This window comes from Urocampus carinirostris, chromosome 8 (genome assembly GCF_059441175.1).
Source record: "Urocampus carinirostris isolate Australia breed hairy pipefish chromosome 8, RoL_Ucar_1.0, whole genome shotgun sequence".
NCBI lineage: Eukaryota > Metazoa > Chordata > Actinopteri > Syngnathiformes > Syngnathidae > Urocampus > Urocampus carinirostris.
In genome coordinates this window covers 23570279-23592952 of record NC_142356.1, presented here as the reverse complement: position 1 = coordinate 23592952, position 22674 = coordinate 23570279, and the positions used below count along the sequence as shown (strand labels likewise).

The window sequence follows — 22674 nt, the reverse complement described above, 5'->3', positions numbered from 1 at the left end:
GATATTATCTTAGTCATTTTTGTTTACTACAATTAATTCAAGAAGATCTTTTGAAAATGTATTTTTAATATCAAGGACATGTTAAAAACATATTCCTTTCAATGTAATTGGAGCGTATCATTTCAGTTTTTTATAATTATATTTAAATAATTTTAACCCGTTTGAGTGTCACCTGCCCACTGCCCGCAGATAGCTGGATTGGGCTCCAGCACCCCTGCAACCTTAGTGGAAAATAAATATTAATAAATATAAGTAGTATATAAGTGTACTACTCTGAAATCCCTGTAAAGAGGTCTTGCAGGTAAACTGACATTTTACAGTGACAGATCAAGCACCACATTTTTGATGATAAGCACTTTCTGTACTGTTGGTTGGCTGGTTGGATCCCTTAACAACTAGGGTGGTAGGAGCACCATTTCCTTGTGGTGTGTCCTGGGCAAATAAAGCCTGTTGGCGCCCATCGCCCTGTTCTCTACTGTACACCTAAAAATTGAGTTTTATTCATCACTCTCGTCTGCCCTTTTAGCAGTACTTGCATTGCTTTTACTTTCTAAACATCTTTTAAACAAAAACCTATCCAAGAAAATGTTTCTCTGCTTCCTCTTCAAAATGTCACGGAAATGCGTAAGGCGAGTGTCATTGAAAAGCTTTAGCATGACCTGTGAGCGGCCTCTAATGGTAGGCTCTGGGAATCCTTGGATTTTGATTTTTCCATCCTAAGTGGTGCAAGATTTTTAGTCCAAATACATCTATCCATCCATTATCTGCACTGCTTATCCTCAGTAGGGTCGTGGGGGTTCTGGAGCCCATCCAAGCTGTCATCGGGCAGTGGGCAGGGGACACCCTGAACTGGTTGCCAACCAGTCGCAGGGCAGTCGTGGTGCGGGATTAGCTCAGGAGTTAGAGCGCTCGTCTTGGGATCAAGAGATCGCAGGTTCAATTCCTGATTCCTCCGTGTAATATGTCCTAGTGTCCTTGGGAAAGACACTGAATCCTTAATGCCCCAATAAGCAGGTCGGCGCCTTGCATGGCTGCATGGTCGCTTTTGGTGTGTGGTAAGTGTGAAGCACATTGTAAAGTGCTTTAGGAGGTCTTCATTGACTTGAAAAGCGTTATATAAATGCAGACCATTTACCATTTATCACATAGAGACAGTTAACTCACTCGCTCATTCACTCCTAGGGACAATAAATAGACAATTTGCATTGTCCTTTTCCCGCCACATTCATTCCCAAGATCTTCCACCCCGGAATATTTTTTCCCGTCACTTCTTCTTCAAAGGGTCTGCTAAAGGTTGGCCTTTGATTTAGCACAGTTGACTGCATCTGTTGTATGCGTTTAGATCAAATGTGACACCCCGAGCAGCCTCCATTTTGCCAAACGTCCACCTCTATGCATCAGATGAGACCGGATGAGGTTGAATATTAAATTTGATATTGCTCAATTTGTGAAAGTGATCTAATGGAGTCAAGCTGCCCATTTACCCTTGCCTTTTAAACTATTGAGTTCGCTCCATGTCAACTTGACCACATCTTTTCGGCGTGATGACTGATAGGCATTTAGGAAAATGTCAGTAGCGATTAGAAACGTAATCCAGTTTTCAATGACTTGCCATAATAATCTCTTTTTCTTTCTCCTTCCAGGTCATCCCAGCTCAGGAGTGCAGCAGCAGGAGCAGCAGTACCAACTTCCGGTGGAGATCGACCCTCTCGTCGGTATGTCTTCCTATTCTTTGTTTTACCTTCTTTTTAAAAGCTGACTTTACACGAGCTCATACGTGCATGAAATGATTTTTGCGAGGCTCCGACGCTTGTCTTTGCGTGATATAGGCCCCGCTCTTGTGCGCCGCCATTTGCATGCAAATTGGAATGCAATGAGCTGTGGCCTAGGCCAAGCGTTTCATCATCAAGCCCCAAGCTCTCATCCCCTACCTCTCCGTTTCTGCCCCCTCTCTTCAATGCATCCTCTTTGCTTTAATTTGAGCACCGGGAAAAGACGCGTGTCAGGCGCAATGAATACGAATGTGGTAATAATGCGTGATTGAGAATGCGCCGGCGACGGGCTGTCAGGACAAATATGGCTGCCTCTCATCCTTCATGACTTGTTGATGATGATGATGCAGGGGAGGGAGGAAAGTAGGGGTTAGTGGCACGAGTGGGCTGTGTAATGACTTCACCTCTCTTAGACTGTGGACACGCATCAGTCACTTTATTAGGGACACCTTCACCATCTCTCCAGGGCTATATTTAAATTCTTGTCCTTATTTTTGATGAATGGTGTAGGAGTTGCTTTTCGTTTAACGGCGTAGTGAACTCTGTCGGGTCGGAAACGTATGACTAGAGAGTGAGGTCTGGCTCTTGAGTATATCTGACTCGTAGATATGATTCACTATTTTAATATATTGATGACGAGTGCAACACCGTGTTTCTACCATTCGCGGCAGGAGGGCTGTAGCGTTTTCTGCCTTTAGGGCTGGCATAAATAAATGTAATTTGGATTTTCATCTGTGATTCTAAGCCAATAAAATGCATCAAAAGGATGCATGTGAGAGTGCCATTTGCCTTATACAGTTCCCAAGATATATTATCAAGCACAAGTTATGAATAAGATAGCGACTGATCAATGACACGTTTGTGATCTTTCAAAATGAATATTTGTAGATTTCAAAGATGTTGCAGATTCCTATCTATAAAATTGAACGGAAACTGAATAATGACCATTCGATTCCCAAAGTTAAAACAGTGACAACATCACATAGCTGAAGGCAAATGCATCCGCCTCCTTTTTTTGCAGTATTTTTTAACATTTTTACAAAAGAACTCTGCTTGCACCTTATTTTGAAACTATTATTCATGACAAAAATTGAAGTCAAAATGAACTTAATCAAGTAACTGCGGGAAGGAGACACAGACTCATACATTATTATTATTATTATTATTTAATTTATCATTGAAATCATGAAATAAAATGCACTGCGTTATTAGCTTTTGTATGAAGATGAGGTTTAGCAGCTTTTTCTAATATTGTCTTAAAACATATGGTGTTGCCTTTTAGTGAAATCTAAATATGTTGCATTCAAGGCTCTTGGAGTCAAAATGGTTTTCAACTTCTGCTCTATATTATATTCAAGAAGTGCTGAGGATTCTGGGAAATGTCAAGTACATCTTGCAGGTGCCACTGGGCTTTCTAACTTTTGGGAGAAGCTCTTGGGCTTTTTGGACACCCCCACATTCCAAAATGGCTCATCAGTCAAATAAAATAAAGCCAACAATCGCGATTTCTCTCCGCCGGGAGGAGAATTCGGTGCCGTTTCTCACAGGACCAATAAACATTACAGTCAGTGTGTTTTATGTTTTCATTTTGTAATCGCCGCAGCAACCAGACAGAATGCGGAATGTGAGCCTCACTCATGTATTGCTTGTTATTCTACTGCTGTGATTATCAGACTGTCATCTTTGTATATTAAGCCTGAAGATCTAGATAGCAGATTAATAGATTTTAGACGAATTAATAAAGGAACCTGATCAAAAACAAAATTAATCCCAAACAAAGGGGGGAAACCCATAAGAATGTTAGCAAGCAATATGTGCAGGGTGGCTAGCCTAGCAACTAAAGATCTGCATCGGGTTAAAACAATTGGCAGGAGCCAGACTAACAGGAAAAAAAATATTGACTGATTGATTCATTTGAAACAGCCTCTCAACTTCGATACCTTGGAAATCACAGTTTAAAGATCCCTTAACCGGCAGGGTCGTCAGAGTACCACTTCCTGTAATGTGTCTTGGGCAAGTACAGCTTGGCGGCACCCATTTCTATCCAGGCCGACATCGGCAATACATAAAAGCAAAAACCTATCCAATTTTTGTTTTCCATACCGTATTTTACGGACTGTATGTCGCTTCGGGGTACAAGTCGCACCAGCCAAAAATGCAGGATTAAGAAGGAAAAAAACATATATAAATTGCAATTGGAGTTTAAGCCTCATTTTTGCTGGGAATTTATCTGATAAAATCCAACAACAAAAACTTAAATGTCATCTTGAAAGGCAATTTAAAATAAAGTAATATAGAGAACAACAGGCTGAATAAGCGTACGGTACACGGATGTCACATTATTGACATGCCTGGTAATGTCAGTTACGACATAACACATTAAGACTTATTTGGATAACGCCAGCAGAAAATACATGCTAACCAAGCCTTCAGCTTCCCTCCATATCACTAAATCCAATGCAATATTCATCGGCTGTCACTTTTAACGGTAAACAACTCCCCCAACTTGGGGGAATGTAGACAATAAGCTGCTTCCTCCTTCTGCTTCTATGTCGTGGTCATGGTTGAAATGATTAACATAGGCCCAGGGCTCCTTCTTGTGGTTCAGTGTGAATATAACATGTGAAATGAAGTACCTGTAATTGTAATTGTAATCATGTGCAGTCCTTTGAGACATCTTTGTGATTAAGGGCTATATAAATAAATGACTTGACTTGACCAGTGATAAAAATGTATACCTCAATGATATAATACAGACGTTGCCCTACTTACGAACGAGATTCCTGAATTTGTTCGTAGGTTGCTTCAGTGCTATATTTTGAATGGAATGCATGTTTAAGGTTTATATAAGTATGTTTAAGGCTTGTATAAGTAACGTATATTGGTTTGTACAAAAAAATTAACGTTTAATATAATAATATGCTCTAGAAAGATGAATAAAGTTAGGTTTAACTTGCTTTTGGAAGATAAGCTTTAAGAGTTAGGCGACTCCCTCCTCCGAGTTAGAAAGTGGTCAAAAAAAAAACTGATCCAACCATTTTCTCAACCGCATCAAGCTTTCTTATTTCACTTTCATTTCAAAAGAAACGGCTCGCCTCCTCTTTACACTTTACACCAACCATATTAAATGGATGCAAGAGATATTAAACAATAAAAATGCCAAAGTTCAAAAATGCGTAATGGAGATACAGTAAAGTATGTTTAAACACGAACTAGGAAGAGGAAGCTTGATTTCTTCATCGGGGTGGGGACTGGGTGAGCTTTCACAGCGTCACTCGCCGGTAGCTGCGGGAATAAGCACTATAGTACTGTCCTGTACTAGGAAAAAGGTATACACAATACAAAATCTAACTTACAACAATGTCCAAGTGTGTTTTCCGACATCCCGAGAAAAAATGTTCGTATTTACCGTTTTTCATAACTCGAATGTTCGGAAGTAAGGGAGCGTCTATAATGTGTTAATAATTTCACATATAAGTCTTCCTGAAGTATAAGTCGCACCCCTGGCCAAACTATGAAAGAAAAAAAAACTGAGACTTATAGCCAGGAAATAACAGTATGCACTTAGAAATAAACATACAGGAACATGTTATATTTCATCTTTTCTTCATTTATAAATAGACCGTTTCATCTAATTGGTTTAGAAAGACCCTGGATCAAAGTAATATAATATGTCCCTATTTTGAACCCTAAATCAGATGTTATGCATTGAAAAAAAATCAAAAACCAATAGGGCCAGTTCCGAAATGTTTGGGTTTTTGCGTGAAATTTGATAGATATTTTGATCAATAAATAAAATACAGACAAAATACAAAATGTTTCGTTAAGGGACACTGGATATTTCAAATCATCTTTTTCACCATGTATTATTATTATTATTATTTTAGATTAATGATTTTCACTAGACGGGTCAAATTTAAAAGCCCGACAGTATGTGTCTTGTGAGTTGTAAATTGTATTTTGGCAGTTAACAACTTTTGCGCATAACTTCAAGGTACAGATGAATAATTCCTGCATCTGAAAAGTAATCAACTTGAAACACGCTTTTTTTTATTTCATGTTTGATTTTTCTCCACAATATGAAGAATACCCCGTAGTGCTTTACATTTATTCTTCTTCTACAGCATGCATCCCAACAATTTTTGGTAATACTGAGAGCTTTTTTACTGCAGACAAAATTACTCTAACACAGTGATATTTCTGAGTGAATAAAAAAAAAAGAATCATTCATGATAAAATAGTTTAAAATTAGGTATCATTGTTTCGGGAAATCAGGAATCACAGCAGAAAAAAAATGTTAAATTCAAAAGCCTTATGAATTTAAGATTTTTTAGTAAGCTCTCTTTATTTTTGCTTGTTTATTTTATGTGTATACACAGCCTCTTTGAATATGTTATTGGTAGTCATATATTTTTATTTCAAAATAGATAAACCAACTCTACAACAGACATTAAAGATTGGTGTAGGATATATCAGACAATAAAAAGACAATGTAAAAGAGTGCTTTCCATGTCAACTTACTATTTATTGCATGGCAGTGACTAAAAAAGATGGTTTACTGTGCTTGGCTAAAAATAAATAACCCTTCATTTTTCACTTTGGTTACGTTCCAAAAATAACCTGTGATGCGTGACATACAGGAAGTAGTAACCCTTATTTTTTTTTAACAATTATTATACAATAAATCACTCTACATTAAAATCACAGCCCCAACCCTTTTTACAAGCATTTGTTAAAAAAGTATGGCATACCGTATCCATAACCATTTATTTATTTTTTACTAATACTTAATCTTTTAGGGACTATTTTGCCAATTAGAATGCAAAACACAATGCATGACTTTATTCCGTGAAGCGATGGAACTGTCAAAAGTGAATCAGATCATAGCGAGGGACTCCTGTACCGTACTTTCCGCACTACAAGGCGCACCTAAAAACCTCTAATTTGACCCAAAGTGACCCCTGTAATCTGGTGCAATTTATAAACCACAAAATTAGAAATGCATTATTACAATGAACTGCTTCTACATATGGTAAACATTTATGAATTCATTAATTAATTTTAGTGGTACCAGATTTCGTATGTTTTTTTATTATCTCTCTCATAAACTCATAGTGCTCTTAAAGTAGTTGTTATTTCACTCACCTTGTAGTCCGGTGCGATGTACTGTATATGTGAAAAATATCTCGCAAAATACTACTTTGGATGACACTCCTTATAATCCAGTGTGCCTCATAGTCTGATCAATACTTAAAAAGGTTGGAGAACTACTGATCTAACTGAAAGTAGCCCAACAATTTCCTTTAAATCAAGATTTCACAGGACATCAAATTCAAACAGTACCCTAAGTCTCACATCGTCAGCTATTCTCATTTTGATGTGTTTTAAATGCTCCTCAGCCAGCAACATGGGGAACAACCGGCGGCAAATCTCTGACCTGCTGGACCAGAGCATCCAGGTCACCTCGCAGTGTTTCATCGTCACCGCCGACAACCGCTTCATTCTGCTTTGCGGATTCTGGGATAAGAGTTTCCGCATCTACTCCACGGACACAGGTAGGCTGACTCGAGTTTCACTATGTTTCTCACAGTTTATGGTTTTGATAAAAGCAGGAAAAGGTTTGATGTTTGAATAATTGATAATAATCATTATATCCCAGAAACCTGACTTTTGAGAAATGGGTTGTCGGATACTGATTGGAACTTAATCCTACTGGACAAGAAGAGAGTTATCCCTAAAAACTGTTTTTTCAGCAATCTTGTATAAGACCAAGCTCATCTTTCTTTTTCCCATGAAGCCAAATATCAAGCCCTTACTAGCATAAAACTCATTCAGGAAAAAAAAGCTCAAATGGAACTGCCAAAATCATGGGCATAACAAGCCCTTTGCTCAAACACCCCCAAAATTCAACCCGGGGTTGAACAACTGTTTTACGACCCAATGCCATGACTTTGTCATCGACCGACACTATTCCTCATTTTAGCTGCATGGAATCGAATGCAAGGTTGCATACGACACTCTGGGTGCTCAGCATACCCAAAGCTCTGAACCTAAAATCGCTCCTGGACAAAATACACCATCCTCAGGACATACAAAACAGGTGTAATGAGAGCACCCATTTATTTTGATGCTCAGTGTTTTTGCAATTTCATTTTATAAATATGTTTTCAATTGCACACACAAATATTTGTGTCATTTAAGAACACAAGTTGCATTGATTTATGTTTTTTTTTTTTTTAAATTACTTTGACGAAATTTATTTTTATAAACCATTGTTAACAAATATGAAGTGTTGCAGTCGTGCTATATTAAATGTTTAAAGAAAACCGAAAATAAAATATCCATACACATATTTTTCAACACAAAATAACAGCATTATTTTATGCATTTTTCAAAATTAAGTGTTATTAATTGTGTAAAAAACTGCTACATTTGGTCATTATTTTTTATCTCTAATATTGTTTTAAATGTTCAAAATTGTGTAATAAAACAAAATGTTTTAACACACATTGACACAAATATATACTTACTCAGAGCGACAAACCACTTCAGTGCCATACAATTTTGTACAAAAATGTATTAACATAAATTAAAACACCCCAAATATTTTAAACCGAGACCATGATGAGCACTCATTTTTTGTACTTGTTTGCATCTCATTGGGATAAAAAGAATATAGAGAAAGTTATTGAATTTTTCATTTTTTTCTCATTTTTCCTTTGTTATTAATGCATTGACAGTACTTCATTATCATTTTATCTCAGTATTATTGATTTTATTAGTATTTTTTTGACATTAAGAGAAATATGTCCCTATAGGTTTCATAATCACGTTTATCAGTAGAATGAAAGCTATTACTATTTATTTTCAACCAATGTTTTAGTGTTACTTTAATACAAAGTTGTACTCCGTTTTTCTCATATTCAATATGACACATTTCTGCAATATTTTGGTGATATCATTCTTAGTATCAATGTGGTTATTTTTTCCATTTTGTGCTTTCAGCACATTCCTCCGAGAGCTGTTTCTAATATTTTGTCTTTCATCGGTTCCAGCCAATGTAGCCGTCACAAAATAGGTCAGGGGTCCTAAATGAAACTGTCCCGGGCTTCATCATCTCCAAGCAGCAATTTGCGCATCTTCTTCGCACTTGAAACCCTCCACAAAGCACCTCAGAATCAATTTCGCTAGGCGCCGCAAACCCTCCCCTCATGTTTAATAGAGGCCAGTGTGTGAGTGTGTGCAAGGATGGCTCTATTGTGTCAGTGCCACAGGGGTGTACAAGTGAAAACACAGTTTAATCGCATGCGCTCAACAGCTGCCGCCAAAGGCCCCCCCTTCAAATCCCCTACCCTCTCGTGTTCCACAACTGAGGGGGTTAACAATTACATCGAGATGATTGCTACATGTAGTCTCACACATCCAATCTACAATGTGTCAGACAGAAAGTGATACAGTGATACCTCTTCATACGAGTTTAATACGTTCCACGATCATCCTCGTAGCTCAAATTGCTTACAAGCAAATTTTCCGGATATGAAATCATTAAAAATCGATTGATCCACTCCTAAAAAGCATCCTTGTATCGCCAAATACCTATAAATCGAAAGTAACTCTGATTCTAGGGGTCTCAGAGGATCGCCAGAGGATCTTGTCACTCTGAATCCTTGTGTTCACATGGGAAATTCTGTAGGAAACGAACCTGTTGTGAGACCAGAATTTATGGGCCACAGGTATCATGAATACCCATAAAATTTTGTATACATTTCTCAAACTGCGCATACGCGATCGGTAGGCACTAAATAGTACACATTTTTCTGATCACTGAAAACAAATTCAAATAGTAATACAGTAATCAGATAAATAAGATTATGTTAATGAAATAAAACGCAATTTTATTATGAGCACTTATCGTGTGGTGGTTAAGGCGCAAGCAGAGGTCACAAGGGATTGCATTCCTTCGTTGTGTATGTTTTCCTTGTTTTACGGCATTAGCTCAGAAGGTAGCGCACTCGTCTTTGGATCAAGAGGTCGCAATGTTCGATGCTCGGCTCCTTCCTGTTATATGTCCATGGGCAATACACTGAATCCCTAATGCCCCCGATAGCAGGTAGTTGCCTTGCATGGCTGACACTGCTATTGGTTAGTTAGTGTGTAAAAGGTTAAAGTGTGAAGCACATTGTAAAGCGCTTTGGGAGGTCTTCATTGACTTGAATAGCGCTATATAAATGAAGACCATTTACATTTATTTTATACATTTTTTTTACCATTTCAGAACAATTTTTATACAGGGGAAAGAAATAAAAAGACCAATCTCGTCTTGCCCATTTCTCCCCTAATCCAGATCGTTTAAGTCACTGGTAGCAGACGACGTCATTATAGATTGCTAATATTATATAGTCTGTCTTTGGGAATTATAAATACTAATTTGTGTTTGCAAGAAACTACTCACAAGCGATTTAAAGACACTCATGCATATATTCTTTATCCTCTGCCATAAACAAGCAATGCAATATCTTCCTTGTTGAGTAAATGAATGCCGCATTGTTTATGTAAGATTCATTATTACTTGATAAGATGAATTGAAAACATTATTAATGGGAGCATTTGGCTGAGGTCGACAGGTATCACTGTTGATGACACCTAAGCACTGTACACTTCAAATGAAAGCTACTGTAACTTTAAATGAACGTACCCACAAAAACAATTACAGTTTGGCTGTAAGCAGTCACAAGTGGTGAAACGGTCTCAAGTGGTATTTAGTGATGGCCTCTGGGAAGCCAAGTGAATTGGAGTTTCCTTCAGATATCGAAGAGTTTTGTTGCATCTAAACTCGTACACTGAGGTGTTCGTGTTTAGAGGTGCTCGTATGAAGAGGTATCACTGTAGTCACATCGTGTAAGTGTGTCTGAGAGAGTTCATCCTATGTAAATGTGCACACGTCCACTTACCTCACACATTGTGTTTATCAAGATGTCAAACATTTTCCGTGTTGGATTCTGAAGCCGGCTTCTTTAATAACATTCATCTTTTTCATGTCGATGCATCTCAATTAAGACGACATTTTGAGGGTTTTTTTTTTGCCTTGGGGGGGCGCAAATGTCAAGTGTGTCTGTGACGGGCCGAGGTCACTCATAATGAGGATTAGACGGCGACGCGGCAGTCTTTGGTGGTGTGAAATCTGACAGCAATTAGCCTTGCACCCGCGAAGGCGCGCACGCCGGATAAATATTTATCCTCGCACGAGCCGAAGCGGTTGTGTTGATTTTGCGCGACGAGCCAACAGGTGATGACAGACCACAAACGCGTTTGTTGTGACGTTGTGCTATTATCTCGTCATTTGCGGTCTTGGATTACTTTCAAGTGCCATGACACTAGAAAAACCTCCATTGCCCCCCCCTGTAAAGATAATACTGCTGTTTTGGGATTGGCATATCTGTATATATTAGGAATTGGAGGATACTGAAACCAGGTCTGGGTATCAGACCCAATACCAGCCTTTTTAAGGTAATCCTGATGGTAGCCAATGACAGTATTGTCTGCCTCATAGTGACCACTTGAGAATCAGGAACCTGAAAATGATTATTATTAAATTGTATTGCATTGAACTGAGTTTATTTCATTGATATCAACCTTGTATAGCATTGTATAAAATGAGATTAAACATAGCACTCCAGGATTAACATGTTTAAAGAGAAAAATAAGATAAGACTATCAGGAGAAACACGCAAAAATATTTACAAAATAGTGCTCACTGACTTGTAAATGGTAAATGTCTGCATTCATATAGTGCTTTTCAAGTCAGTAAAAACCTCCCAAAGCGCTTTACAATGTGCTTCACACTTTTCCATTCACACATACACTCACACACCAATAGCAGCGACTGCTATGCAAGGCGCTTACCTGCTTATAGGGGGCATTACGGGTTCAGTTTCTTGCCCAGGGGCACAGTATTTTTGTCGCAATATTTCTTTTTATAGTACTGTGTTACTGTAGTGGTATTTTTGTAAGGTTTTTGAAGAAGTGTTTTTGCAGTATTTTCTTGGTATTTTTTTATTTTACTGTAGTTGTATTTTTGTAGTATTTCTGTTGTAATATTTCTATTGTTAAATTTGTGTACTCTAGTATTACTTTAGTAGTATTTTTGTGGTATTTCTTTAGTGTCCGTCTTTTTGATCACAACATTTTGTTTTGTAGGAATTTCGTATTATTACTGTAGTTATCATTTTGGAGTAGTCTGCAGTCCTCTCGCAGTAGCATGTTTAGTAGTATTACTGCCATAATATTTCTGTTTAAGTCATAATAGTAATTCAATTAAAAAATGGAGTATTTTAACAGTAGTAGTAGTGCAATGAAAAGTAATGCAATAAAATTTGGCAGCAACAAAAAAAATCCAAAATAAGTTATATCATGACAGTTTTGCGTTCTTGTTTAGGGTGCTGAGCCTGTAAGTCTTTGTTTTAGGGTTAGTGCACTAACATTTAGCGGGAACAAAATAAGTCACTAAGTATACATTTTCAGTTTCGTACAATAACATTTAACAGGAACAAAACAAAAAAAAGAAAACCCAGAATAAGTCGCAAGATATATTTTCATAGTATTGGGCGATCGTTTAGGGTGGTGATGGCCCTGGGGGGAAAAGCTGTCTCTGAGCCTGTTTGTGTTTGGAGGGGGACTTTTAGTGCCAACCAGTGGGAACCAGGTCTAAGAGGCAGTGGCCGGGGTGAGAAGCATGGTGTTGGGTATGTCATGGTTTGAGTGCAACTGGAACTGGGAATTTGCTTTTCATTAAGAGAAACACAAACTTAATAATTTACTGTGAAATACTGGAGCAATGGATTATCCCTTTTCTCCAGAAACTGGGTGGCAGGGCAATGTTTCAGCCTGACAATAACCCTAAATACACTTCTAAGATGACAAAGGCTTTTCTAAAGAGGCTAAGGGTAAAGGTGATGGACTGTCTAAGCACGTCACCAGGTCTAAACCCAATAGAACTTATTTTGGGCATTCTCAAGAGGAAGGTGGAGAAGCACAAGATCTCTAATATCCCCCAGCTCAGTCATGTTGTCATGGAGGAGTGGAAGAGCATCCCAGTGGCTCTAATGAAATCCATGGCCAGGAGAATTAAAGTGGTTCTGCAAAATTATGGTGGACACACAAAATATTTAACTTCAGGAACATTTACTTAAGGGTGTACTCACTTTTGTTACTAGTAAATACCATGTAAATTATAACCATAGCCTTATCCCCCTTGTTTTATAACCTTATCTTCTCTGTTCGTTTATCTTCTTGGCTCATACCTCACTGTGAATGTGTAAAACTGGAGCATCATGCCCAATTTCGTTGTCACAATATGTTAACCCATTTTGTAACAATGACAATAAAGGTATATTCTATTCTGTTCTATTCTAGTGTTTTAGCTATTAATGGCTATATTTTGAATTTTTTGAGGGAAAAATAAATTTAAATTGCTCTATAAGCTTTACACAGACTACCTCTCATTGTGTCAAAGCGATATTTTCCAGTGTTGTACTTTTAAACATTATTATGAAATCTATGTAGAAATGTGATGGGTGTACTTACTTTTGTGACATACTGTATAATTGCTATTGTTGGTGACATACAGGTACAAATGTCATATTTTAACACCTTAAAAATAACACAATCTAATACTACTACTCCCAGCAGTAGTTAAATACACACCAAAGTGTAGAATTCGAGACAGGGAACATTTTCATTTTGAAGAGGAACAACTTTTCTAAATCCACGTCTTTGTCTAACATCTGGGTTATAACAGGTAAAACAAGCACTGGAACTGAGCAATTCCATTGAGTTATTTTAAAATACAGAATCAGAAGATTCTGGGCGATATAAGGTACAGAACAAGGCTGTATAGTTTCACAAATGTGCACTCTAAATGGCTGACACTTACTTTTATACTGGGATGTTGGTCTCAAGGACTGGAATCTAAGAAAACGAAAGTAAGAGGAATTTTCCACTAAAAAGGTTTGTCCTTGTCAGTCCACAAAATAAAACACAACTGAAACAATGGAAAAGCCTTAGAATTCTGAATGAATAAAAAAATAGATAAATAATACTTAAATTTATTAATTATGACTTAATAAAGAAGTTATGAATGACTGATAAAAAAATCACACAATTGTGTCATTTCCATATTGCTACAATTACCACACTCTGTTGAGATTGAACGATAATGTTTTATTTTTATAAATTACACACAGTATCTCAGCCCAATGCTATCACGGCAAAACACCACAAATGGATGAACAAATGTTTCAACATTGCATTGGGAGTTGTAAACACTAATTTATGTTTGCTAGAAACTACTCACAAGCGATTTAAAGACACTCATGCATATATTCTTTATCATCTGCCATAAACAACCAATGCAATATCTTCCTTGTTGAACATACATGTTTTTTTGATAAGTTTCCCTCGGTGGCCAAGGCATAACGTTGCGGATTCAATAAATTATTCATTCATTACCAATGATCCTTTTAAATCCCTCAACTGAGAATTTGCATTCCGCCAGTGAATCCCTAAGAAAAAAAAAGACAACTTTCTTTTGATGCCTCTATTTGGTTTCTGTCCACAGGCAAACTGACACAGATTGTGTTCGGCCACCGTGACGTGGTGACGTGCTTGGCCCGGTCCGAGTCGTACATCGGAGGCGACTGCTACGTGTTGTCGGGCTCGCGCGACGCCACGTTGCTTCTGTGGTATTGGAACGGCAAGCTCAGCAGCATTGGCGAAAGCCCAGTCAGTAAGTCGGCCTCGCTCATCTCACGCAAAAAAAATTCAAACAGTGTATAGTAGTTCATCTAGTATATTTAACGATAACTAGCCGCTCAAAATAAGGAGAGAAGACACTTATTGATCTAACTTGCAAGGAGAACAGGAGAATGAGCCTTCAGATAATAAATTCAAACCTCTTCTGAAGGTCTTCTGCTGACTCCTTTCTTTAAACTCACGGGTTACAAAGGCAGATCCACCCTAAAGCATTGAGGAATCAAAGAACAGCAACATGATTGGCCAATAGTGGCAATGATGTAAACAGTTCATAATAGTCAAATAGTAATCGTACAACAGTGCGCAATAATAGTAAATACAGTGGTACCTGTACTTGTGAATTTAATTTGTTCTGTGAGTCGATTCGTAACCTGAAAACTATGTGTGTGTGCGCGCGCGTGTGTGTGCGTGTGTGTAGCACATTGTAAAGCGCTTTGGGAGTTCTTCAGTGACTTGAAAAGCGCTATATAAATCCAGACCATTTAAATAGATGTCGCTGTACTACCTCATGAACAAAAAATATGTATATAAGGTGTTTTCTCCATGGCTCAGGAGGTAATATAGGTTTTCATTTTGTTTGATAATATTGCTGTTCTGTTGGATTTTACTATATTTCCACCTGTTTTTCCAATGTTTTACTTACCGTAAATTCTGGACTATAAAGCGCACCTGATTATAAGCCGCACCCACCACATTTCAGGAGGATAACCGATTTTTTACTAACACAAGCCGCACTTGTATGCATGCGCCCACATTAACAAAATGTAACACATAATTAACCCAGACCCGACTTTAAGTCTCGCGATTGTAACTGAATATCTTTCATTAAAGTATGCGGTCCATAAATCACAACCGGCTAAATGTACGTAAAATGATACCGGTACTTACGGTTTGATGCAGACCGGCAGAGTCCAGGTCCCGTTGAAAGTAATCCAAAGAAAAAAGTGTATATTTCCAAAGGTAAGGGTGGGAAAAATATATATCCACATTTTCATGGCCACAAACACTCACCTTTACCGGTCCCCACTTCCCGTCAGCCCGCGTTTGTTACGCCCCTTCTTTTTAATTCGCCGGTCAAAAACATATCAGGATAAGTGTCCAAAATAAATACAAATAAATACATTACAAAAATATACAGTTGCAAATACATATTATACATGGTTACACATATTCACAAAAAAGACGGTACACCGAGAGAGTTTTCAAAGCTTTTATAATAATAATATAACTTTCATCCCAAACGGTGCCTGTGACAGGTAGCAACACGCTAGCAACATGCTCGTAACACAGTAAACGGATCTGTTAAAAAAACATACCGTACTTGTAAAAATCACGGTAAACCGTCCTCATCCTCCTCCTTACAACTGAAGCCATCAAAGTCGTCTTCCTCAGTCTCGGAAAGAAACAGTGTCATATAGACGTCGTCCCATGCTCCCGCAGCCTCACTTGCGCTGTCACTGTCGCTGGTGTGCCTTCCTCTTTTCGGATTCCGTTGGTGATGGTGGATTTTTTGATGCTGCCCCACGCTGTCAGGATCCACTGGCAGACTTGCGAAAAAGTTGCCTTTCGCATGCAGCCTATTTTAGTGAAAGATTTCTCGCCACTAGTCAAGCCAAGAAGTTGCAGTCTTCCTCGGCGCATATATTCCACTTTTGTAATCGAGCGCCGCTGGCGGCCGGTAGAAAAATTGCATAAATTGGCCGGATCACTGAATAAGCCGCAGGGTTGAAAGTTTGGGTAAAAAGTAGCAGCTTATAGCCTGGAATTTACGGTATTTAAGAAACAGTACATAAAATTTGCAAAATGATTTGCCAGTGGAACAGATTTTTGTTTACTACTTGCTAACATTTTCCTTTTATTGTGAAAAAAGAAAGCAGTTAATTAGTACTTACAATAAAGATAATAACCATCAGCTGCCACCTAGTAATATGGATGCATTTTACAGTTACTCAACTGTTTCCCAGAAGAAAGCAAATATACTGAACAATGGTGTGCTTTTTTCTTGTGAAATTTCCTGCAGCACATTAGACAATGTGTCACAACACTGGTCGAAAAACACTTATCAATCCCATCTCACTAAACTCTGCAAAAAATACCACCATCTAGTGGGGGACGGGGCCTTAATACTCATTCCTGGCTGGTGCGTCGTGCTGTGGTGATTTACACTTGAGAAGTAACATCTCGTTTCATGTGACCAGAGGGGCCCCCTGCACACAGATTGAGTTTCCTCAACTGTGTGTGCATGGAGTGAAAGTGAGGGCCACTTAGAGATGTTCAAAACGTGACGTTCTGCTGGGGAATTGAAGGGGCCGGCACATGAAAGTGAAGGGAGGGGTAGGGGCCCACAAGGTCGATAAAAGTGAAAAATGTCACTTTTGGGGAGCAAAGGGGTGGGGGTCTCCTCATCATGTGCGCCATAACATGTGCTATTAGCCCCTGTGAAAGCATTTCCCACACACGAGTCAGTGGAAGCTAATTTGCCAGATGAACATGTGTTTTGGATTGTGTTACTATTTCGGGGGCAAATAAATGTTATAAATTTTTGAAGTTGTAGATTCTATTCAAACATCAAGTATTTTATTTGAATATTCAGTGATACACAGATATTTGACACTCCATTCCCCCTTTGTTTCATATTTATATAGAGAGAAAACACTGTACAGTATTCATAATGCTATCTCTTTACACACACACACACACACACACACACACACACACACACACACACACACACACACACACACACACTGCTTGTGATTGGGTGAAGTGCAGCATGAGCTGATCCCTCAGACAACAGTGCCATCCGCTGGTCACTTTGGAAAATCCCAGTTGTTTTGGAAAAATAGAACCAAACAAAACGTTTGTGTGGCAACTCCTTAAATCCGGGGATCTCATACTCGATGTACCTAGGGGCTGCTGGAAACAGTCTAGGTGAGGCAAGGTCACATCAGGCTTTTCACATGAAAAACTTCTGATTAGAAATGTTCCTCAAATATCTTTTTTCAACACAAAATAAGTGGAAAATCGACCTGTACAAAAAAGTGTTTTTATCAATATGAACAATGTCCAAAAAATAATAAAAAAAAAATAACTGAAAAAGTCCTGAAAAATGTGGAAAGTATAAAAAAGCTTGTAAAAAGTGTGGAAAAAGTACTAAAAACAAACTAAAAAGGATTTTTAAAAGAATTGAAAAGCACGAAAAAGTGCTGAAACAGATGAAGAAGTACTGAAAAATGATTTTAAAAAAGTACATATACATTCTACTCAAGTGTATGAAAATGAACGAAACACGACTGAAAAGTGTGGGGAAAAAAAATACAAAAGCGTGTGAAAATGTACTGAAACCGAACTGAATTGTATGAAAATGTACTGAAAAACATGGAAAAGAGCTGAAAAGTATTTGAAAATACTGAAAAGTAGAAAATTTACTCAAAAGTAGAGAAATGAACGAAAAACAAATAGAAAAATGACCCAAAAAGTGACTGACAAATGACAAGAAAAATTGAACGAAATTAGATTGAAAAGCGACCCAAAAAAAGCGACTGAAAACGACCGAAACAACCCAAAATAACAAAAACAACATTAGAATTAATGGTAAAACATTTTTTAAGACAGTGTCACAAACTATCATTCCATGGGCCACGTGTTCAAGATCGCTTCCTTGAATAAAAACGAACTACATTATTCTTTCTGTACGCATTCCAAAATTGTCCCACTAAATGCAACGTCTCCCATTTGATGTTTAGATTTGCTTAACCTCAAAATACAGCGCAAATAATTAACAACGACAGTCACGTCCAAACTTGGAAATGAGGTTTTCTTTTTTCCGTTTTTTTGGGGGGTTTGGGGTGGGGGATGAAGATTTTCGCTATGTTTCCTTTCAGTTGGAGCCAAAGCAAGCTTTTCTGCTTGCAACGTGCGCGCTCCAGCAGGAACATCTGCGGCCATCAAAATGGAAAGCGGCAGAGAAATGACGTTTGAAAAGGAATCTCAAAGCAAAAGTGATGCAAAAATGTTTTAAAAGATGACAGACTGCCTAAAAGTATGCTAAATCTATGACCTTAGCTGTTGTTTCCCACGTATGTGCTTCACACTTACCCATTCACGCACACACTAACACACTGACAGCCATGCAAGGGCTTCAGTGTCTTGGCCAAGGACACTTAGACATTTACCTTAAAGGAGCTGGGAATCAAACCTGCGGTTTGTTTTATTGGGGCGCATCTTTATTAAAAGCTAAAGGGAGGGAGGTCGGTTGGTCGGGAGAGAGCGAGCGAGAATGAGATAGAGAGAGCAAGGGAGGGAGAGAGTGGAAAAAAGATAAATATTGGGGAGAGAGCTAGATATTAGGGCGAGAGCGTGAAAGACATATTGGGTGAGAGAGAAAGAGAGACATTAGTAGAGAGATATATATTGGAGAGAGATTGGGAAGGAGAGAGAGATTAGGTGAATTATAGACAGAAGGATAGAGAAAGAAATGATGAGAGAGAGAGAGAGAGAGAGAGAGACTCACAGAGATAGATATATATAGAGAGAGACTAAGAGACAAAAAGTAATTGGGAGAGAAGAGAGAGAGGGTTTGGAAAAAGAAAAAGAGACTGAACGAAAGAGAGTTTTGAAGGGGGCCGGCTCCTTTTTGATGGGGAGCTGCCTCTTTAACTTTAAAGAGTCGGCTTGTTGAGCCGTTTCGTACGTGAACCACCTATCACTATTATCCAAGTGCCCATCGTTGAGCATAAAGAGAAAAATCCAGATTATGGACCAACTTTGACTTGCAAGGTGTTTCTCTCCTCTTGTGCGATTTCCAGCCGGCATCACGTCGCCGCGAGCGATCCTGACGGGCCACGACTGCGAAGTGACGTGTTCCTACGTCTGCGCCGAGTTGGGCCTGGTCATCAGCGGCTGCAAAGGTCCTCCATCCTTATATTTCGCAACCTTCTCCAAACTTCCTCTAAAACTTCTCCGCCTCACACCCTGTTTACAGAGGGCCCGTGCCTGGTCCATTCCATGAACGGGGACCTCCTGCGCACCCTGGAGGGCCCCGAGGGGTGCGCGAGACCACGCCTCATGCAGGCCTCGGCTGAGGGACACTGCGTCATCTACTACGACAGGGGGCAGGTCGGCGTCTTCAGCGTCAACGGGAAGCTGCTGGGACACAAGCGGGTGGACGACAGCATCAAGGTCAGTTTCCCCGGAGGAGTTAAAGCTTTAACTCTTAGGTAAAACGTCAAACGTACTCTGAAGAGTTGAAGCATTTTAGATCAGCCTTAAAGCTTTCATTTATAAAATAGAGCAGCTTTATTCAGTTGAGATTTGAAATAGCTTTAAAGGCTTAACTTGCGATTTATATCAGCCTCAAAAACGGCTTTATTTTTTTCAAAGATTTGCAATTGCTTTAAAGCTTTACCTCACAAATTAAAGTAGCCTTAAAGCTTTAATTCATGAGCGAGAGCAGCTTTATTAATTTGACATTTGAAATGGCTTCAAAGGCTTAACTCGCGATTTATATCAGCCTGAAAAAAGGCTATATTTATTCAAAAATTTGCAATTGCTTTAAAGCTTTAACTCACGAATTAAAGTAGCCTTAAAGCTTTATTCATGAGCTCGAGCAACTTTATTCATTTGAGATTTGAAATTGCTTTAAAGGCTTAACTCGCGATTTATGTCAGTCTCAAAGTTTTCAGTCAAGAGATAAGGCAGCTTTATTTATTCAAGGATATGCAATAGCTTTAAAGCTTTAACTCGTGAATTAAGGTAGCCTTAACCCTTTGTTCATGAGCTTAAGCAGATTTATTTTTTTGCAATACGAAAATACTTTACATCATGACCTAAATTAGCCTTAAATCTTTCATTCATGAGTTAAAGCATTTATATCCATTTGCTATTTAGAATAGTCATGAGTTGAAGCAGCTATATTTATTTGCTATTTGAAATAGCCATGAGTAAAAGCATTAATTAATTAGCTAAAGAAGCTTTAATAATTGGAGCGGCTTTAATGCTTTAACTCTGTGATTAAAGCTTGACCCATGGGTAAAAGTAGCCTTATAGATTTAATCTGTGAGCTAAAGCAGCTTTAAAGCTTTAACTCGGTAATAAAGCCGCTTTAACTCCTGCAACTAAAAAGCCTTAACGCTTTAATATGAGAGCTAAATCAGCTTTATTACCTCAAGAAATGAATCCGCTTGAATCCTTTAAACAAGTAGTTAAAGCTTCCTCAAAGCTTTCCTCAATGAGTTAAATCAGCATAATTAACTTAAGTTAAAGAATAATAAATAAATAAAATCGTGAATAATAATAACAAACAAAACATTGCTGCTATTCTAAAAGGGCTTGTCTTAATTATCGTGTCGTTTTTTAAGTTTTGAATTAAGAAAATAACAAACTCAAAAAAATAGAAAAACACCTGGAACGACAAAATAAATAAACACAAGTAAATACATGGTTAAAGCAGATAATTACGTACTCACATTACAAAAATAGATGTGAAGCAAACACTTCCTCCATTTAAAAAAAATATATATATTTACGCAATGCTAACAATGTAACATGTAAATATCATTGATAATATCATGTGATGATACTGGCTCATTTGGCCAGGCAATTTGTGGTTAAACCCTTAAAAATTTATTGGACAAGTTCAATGATTATAAAATAAAAATGAGGTCACATGTCTTAACAAAATGGCCGCCACCTGAAATGCATACAATTGGGTTGATTTTCCCCCCTTTGTCTCACATAAGAAGTAGACTAGTTCGCTGCATTGAGTACGGGGTACGTACGGATGCTTGAAATCCTTGAAAATACTCAAATTTTAATGTTATGTTTCCCAGCTTTAGAAAAGTGCTTGAATTTTGGGGTGAAGTGCTTGTAAATGCTTACAATTGTTGCTGTGTTTGTCAGCAGTCTTTCTTGATAAACCACACATTAAATGAAAAAAATTAATCAGGTCTGCTTAGAAAAGACGCCGACACGCCTGCTCTAGTTGCTTCGATTTGCCATTGCAGTAGTTCTTCCTCCCTCGCTACTAACTGCAGCTGGCATTAGTTTGTATGGCGTTGTCATGTGAAGTGTCCAAAAGGACAAGTTAGGAGATCGAGATGTACTGGTGATATTGGAAAATTGGCTGCTTTAAATGTTCTTGAATTTGGCCATGAAAATGTTGAACAAAGTTGGCGTAATTATGTCTCCTTCGTCCAGATGTATGCTACTGGTTGTGTCGACGCTACATGCTAATTTTGACATGCTATTATGTCACTTCCTGACACAGTGTAAGCGAGCTCTAGTATTCGTGATTAAAGGCCCCGTCGACAAAGTCCCCAGGCCTTTTCACACTGAGAGGAAACGTTCCCTTTGAAGGCTGCCGCTCGCCGCCGAACATTCCGCAACAAATACTTGGAAAACGCCTCCCCCCGCCATCTTTTTTAACGGTCCAGACTTCCTCCCTCCTGGGCAAAAGTGACACAAAATGGCAGCTACCGCCTTAGCCCGACCTGTCGTTTCCGCTCCGGCCTGGGAAATGTAAATGTACGCCGTGCGCCTGTTTCCCATTAGGGAACTCTCTGTCTGTTCTGGAAACACGGCGCTCGCTCCCACTACGGTAAAACACGGCAGCTGCCGTCGTCGGCCGGAGAGAAAAAAAAAAAACGGTATGGACGGAAATGAGAGAGAAACCTAATCATTGCACTGCAGTCAGACTGGATGTTCAGAAGGAGGACACAATTCAATTGAGGAAGCTTTTCCTACCTTTTTCCTCACTTTTTCCTTAAAGCGACAGTGTTCATGTGTATTGTTTAGTGGGACCAAAAATGAGTACTAAAAAGCACATGGAAGATACAAACTTCAGAGGCTCGTGAGCAAAAAGTACCATTTATTTTGTTCTTTTTTTTAATCCTGTCTTTTACGAGGTTTTGGTTCCCATAGCAACATGATTGCGTCCAATCACGTCAGCTCCCTTTGGTGTGTAATAAAAATCCATATTTCTCTTTGTAGGAGTATTTTTAAAAAGGCACATATATATGCTAGCTCATGTATCCGTTCAACATTGTTTTTACACTAGATCACCAGTTGTAAAAAGCAAGAGAGCTGATCTCGT

At 38.5% G+C, this 22674-nt stretch overlaps 1 protein-coding gene across 5 annotated transcripts in view; it reads left to right on the top strand.

The window, feature by feature from the left end:
• The window catches only part of lrba (LPS-responsive vesicle trafficking, beach and anchor containing), a 283083-nt gene that overhangs the window by 252715 nt on the left and 7694 nt on the right, over positions 1-22674 (top strand). For all 5 annotated transcript variants that reach the window (XM_088342023.1, XM_088342026.1, XM_088342025.1 and 2 more), the window contains 5 exons: positions 1644-1715; positions 7172-7327; positions 14389-14556; positions 19391-19492; positions 19567-19763. In XM_088342023.1, coding sequence (XP_088198149.1) covers positions 1644-1715; positions 7172-7327; positions 14389-14556; positions 19391-19492; positions 19567-19763 — 695 coding nt within the window. The remainder of the gene's footprint in view (positions 1-1643; positions 1716-7171; positions 7328-14388; positions 14557-19390; positions 19493-19566; positions 19764-22674) is intronic.